Source organism: Chrysochloris asiatica, unplaced genomic scaffold, assembly GCF_000296735.1.
Source record: "Chrysochloris asiatica unplaced genomic scaffold, ChrAsi1.0 scaffold00353, whole genome shotgun sequence".
NCBI classification, from domain to species: Eukaryota; Metazoa; Chordata; class Mammalia; order Afrosoricida; family Chrysochloridae; genus Chrysochloris; species Chrysochloris asiatica.
Window position 1 is genome coordinate 2,121,211 of NW_006408871.1, and position 4,333 is coordinate 2,125,543.

The following is a 4,333-nucleotide window of genomic DNA, read 5'->3' on the forward strand; positions in this document are numbered from 1 at the left end:
GCTGGTAGTTTCGAACGACTTACCTTAAGGTTCGCAGCCCGATTCGTAACCACTATGCTACCAGAGCTCCCAGGAGAAAGATTAGGGGATAAAAATTCCTATTTGCAAAGTATAGCAAAAGAACAAAAAATATGAGAAACCAGATCTTTCCCATGATAAGGGAGCAGAGAACTGCATGAAAGACCTATGTGGTTGCACAGTTATGAAATCATCCCAAAGATCTTAAGAGGTTTAAAATATTGGCTCTTTGAAAATAAAATAAGATTATTTTAAACAATATTTTTAGCCTTCTCAATTGGGAATACCAAAGAATTGAAATAGGTATGCCTTAAAAAAATAAACAAAATTGTTTTCAGAAATCAATTTCAGATAACTTTCAATTTTGAGGAACGTTTGCAATCAAACATTGCTTTTTCTTTAGAAGTAAAAATCCAAATAAATATTAAACAGAATAATTAGAAACATTTTGATAATACTATAACACTTCAGTCAAACAGGATAATAGTACCTTCATCAAAATTAATGCTTTTGTACTGTCGTCCTGAGTCATCCACACGATGCTCTCTTAAAAAGAAAACATGAAACATTTAACCACATTTCAGTTAACATTAATGCTTTCACAATACTTGTTATTTTCAGTTTCCATGAAAATACATAGTTCATGTAGACTAGCAAGTTATTCTATAAATCCATTTTTCAATAAAAATTAGATGTATAAAAAAGGCTTAGTGTAATAAATAAATGGCCTAAATTTATTACTAGCATTCTATTTTTTCATATTCTAATATAATCTAATGACTTCTGAGTAATACAATTATAATTAATAAAATATAATCAATATAAATACAGATGTTCTAATTCTTATTATATTACTATATACAATTTTTTAAATATTCAATTCTACTAAAAGCATACATGATCTACCTTACTTAGTAAGGTGATTTCCAAATATTAGTTATAAGTGTGTTTGGACTCCTGGATAAAGCACTCTAAAGAAACAGAGTACTAGTGTGGAGCCGTAGGATAAGCTCTGGACTGCTAACTGAAAGGCTGGGGGTTACCAGTCCAGTGCTTTCAACAGTGATAAGTCTCACTTAACTTCATAATTTACAAAAGTAATTTCATTTTTTCTAATTACCTTAATACAGTAAGGATCAGAATAATATTTAAAACTCCCAAGAAGGCGCCAAGTAAAACTGGTGCTGTATACATGTTTATCTGCAGATCAATAGCATCCCACGTCACACCTTTTTCACCAATGAGCGCAAAACAAGTCTGAAAAACTGATTAAAACAAAATATATACAGATGGATTATTGTACATAAGGCAGGCTAGAAAAAAATATGTTAGAAGTTTACGATAGAATTAGAAATAACATTATGGAATCATCCATCTATACCCCGTATTCTAAAGAGAGGGAGTATAGCCCTAAAGGGGAGAGAGTTGGACCATAGAACTAGACATAACATTATGAAACCACTCATCTATATCCTATATCCTAAATAAGGGAATAAAGCACTAAAAGGGAGGTCATTGGTTTTATGGTAGCAGGGGAGTGAAATGAAAAACAACTATCCTTTTTATAAAGCACAGAAAGATATACATAGGAAATATAAAGAATCATCCATTAAATAACTTGCCAGCATCTCCTATAGGGGGAAAAATTAACATACCTCCATAAACAATTTATAGAATTTCTTCCATACATCAATTAGAAAAGATTAATGTCATTATAGGAAATTATCTTTTACTTTTAATTTTCCATGAACTTTTAGAAGCCCTATCATGTGTCACTCAAATTATATTTAATGTCATTTTAAATTCGGAATTTGTGGTAAAACTCAGATTAGAAGAGTACTGGTTTGCTGTTCTGACTTGGGTTCAAGATCTAGCTCTGCCAATAATTTGCATATACAACCTTAGGGTCAAGATTATATAAGACAGCCCATGAAGCACTTAGAATAATGCATAGCACATAGGAAGCACTCAATAAATGTTAGTGCTTGTTGAAAGTCATATAATCTCTTCAGGGCTACATTTACTCATGTCTAGTACATAATGTTTAAATAAGATCATCTATTTATTTAGTTAGTGAACTGAATGCTTACAGAGCAGATCATCAGTTTTATAATAAAAAAATTATATACTTTATTTCATATTAATTGCAAATCCCTCAATGTAACATCACTTATCCCTCTTCAAAATTCCCTGTGCTTCTTATTTCCATTCTTCCTTCTTTCTCCTACCCTTTTGAATTCTGCCCTAAGGTAAAATGCTGCCCTTTGATCTCAAATGGTTGACCATTCTATAGTGTGCATACCTCACTAGTGTGGTTGTTCCTCACATCCACCCATATACCTAATTAATGCTTTGTTAAAAATTGAGCCATGGGGGTGAGTTCACTTCCAGACCTGAAGGATGATCAAGGGCCATAGTCTCGGGGTTCCACCAGTAAATGAGATCATTTTTAAAATGCTTTTTGGGTGGTTTAAATATTTACTGAGAATCTAAGCCTATGCCAGTTACTGTACTAGGTAGGTACTGAGGGTGTTGTTGTAGTTCAGTGCCATTAAGTCGGGTCCAACTCATAGTGACTCTGTATAAGGTTTCCGAGAAGTGGCTAGTGAGTCTGAACCACAGATTTTGCAGTTCAAACCAACCTTGTGATCCAGTGCATTATCCTGCAGCGCTACACCAGGGCTCCTGAAGGTAGAATGATAAATTAAAAAGGCTTAGATCATGTTCTTTTATGTTTGACGATATGGTGTAAGGTTCAATAATTCTGCATTTGTACTTATATTTATTCCAGAATACTAAACTGTTAAATTTTTATGAATGATAAATTAGATTCTTTCTATTGAGTCTTTTCTTGGCTGAACAGAAGGAAGTAATGGAAACTGGCAGGACGATGGTAGTGATGGTTTATGATGAAATTAACTGAATTAGATTAATATTGATGATGTTCACAACTCAGTATCTGAGGTATATTGTAATAACTATGTCTAGTTTCTAAAGGTATTCTAGACATAAAAACAGTACTAATTTCCCTACTCATTTAGCAGAAAATTAGTCCTTGGAAAGTATAAAAATCTCATTAACATCTTATTATACAAAAAAAATAGAAGGCTGCAAGAAGACCTTAGAAAAGTCTTAAAGGTAAAAAGGCAAAGAATCGCCTATATTTTCCCTTAAATCCTTCAGTGTAAAGAGTTTTGTTTCCAATAAACATGGAAAAAGAAAGCAAAGTTCTATGTAGTGGCAAACTACATGACTGTTTAACAGGATATGTACTTTGTATCACACAAGTTAAGTCTGCACTATTTTGGATCATTTACTTTACTTCTCTATACCATGTTATCCTCAGTTGTAAAATGCTTCTGATAGCACCTAGTCATTAAGGTTAAATGAGTGAAGACACATAAAGAGTTGAACCCAGATGCTAGTTCCAAAAGTAATTATTTCCCTCAGTTTCTCTTTAACAATGTTGTTTTATAACTGGACTTCACTTAATATTTGAATCTCAAAAGTTTCCCAGTGCAAATTCAAGTAATGACATGTAAAGATACCTACCTGGACCAAGAATAAAACCTATTGCTTGACATGCACTTGTGTTTGCCATGGCACTTGTTCTTTCTTGAAGAGAAGTAGCACCAGCAATATATGATCTAACAACTGCCACATTTCCTAAGAAAAGATAAAACAATACAAAGTAAAAGAAATTATACTTTGGTGTATAAAAATCTTTTCATTTGGCTTTAGATGAAATAATAAATTTTGGTCAATGATACATCACTATTTTCTTATGATGAATGTAAAAAGCACATAAGATCATTTTAATAGTAAATGCATCAACTACCAGAGCATATTACTTTTAGTAATAAACAGTTCAAACTGTGAATACATGAAAAATGACACTATATGAGTGTCAATCTTTTTGATCATTAAATACCAAGAAAGCATTAAGTAAATGTCACACTATTGATTGCTATCATTGTTATAAAATGATTATTGTTGCTAGGTGCCATCAAGTTGATACTAATAGCGACCCTATGCACAACAGAAGGAAACACTACCCAGTCCTGAGCCATCTCACAATTGTTGTCAAGTTTGAGACCACTGATGCTGCCACTTTGCCAATCCATCTCGCTGGGGTTCTTCCTCTTTTTCTCTGACCCTCCACCTTAACAAACATGATAATCCTTCTCCAGCAACTGGTCCTTCCTGACAATATGTCCAAAGAATGAGAGATGAAGTTTGGCCATCCTGGCCTCCAAGGAGCACTCTGGCTGCACTTCTTCCAATACAGATCTGTTTATTCTTTTGGTAGTCCATG

The 4,333-nt window shown here is 33.2% G+C and overlaps 1 protein-coding gene across 1 annotated transcript in view; it reads right to left on the reverse strand.

Moving 5' to 3' along the window:
• Positions 1-4,333, reverse strand: part of MFSD8 (major facilitator superfamily domain containing 8) — an 84,293-nt gene that overhangs the window by 24,654 nt on the left and 55,306 nt on the right. The window contains exons 4-6 of the mRNA XM_006876104.1: positions 3,571-3,684; positions 1,139-1,283; positions 509-564 (exon numbers count right to left, since the gene is read on the reverse strand). Of these exons, the coding sequence (XP_006876166.1) occupies positions 509-564; positions 1,139-1,283; positions 3,571-3,684 (315 nt within the window). The remainder of the gene's footprint in view (positions 1-508; positions 565-1,138; positions 1,284-3,570; positions 3,685-4,333) is intronic.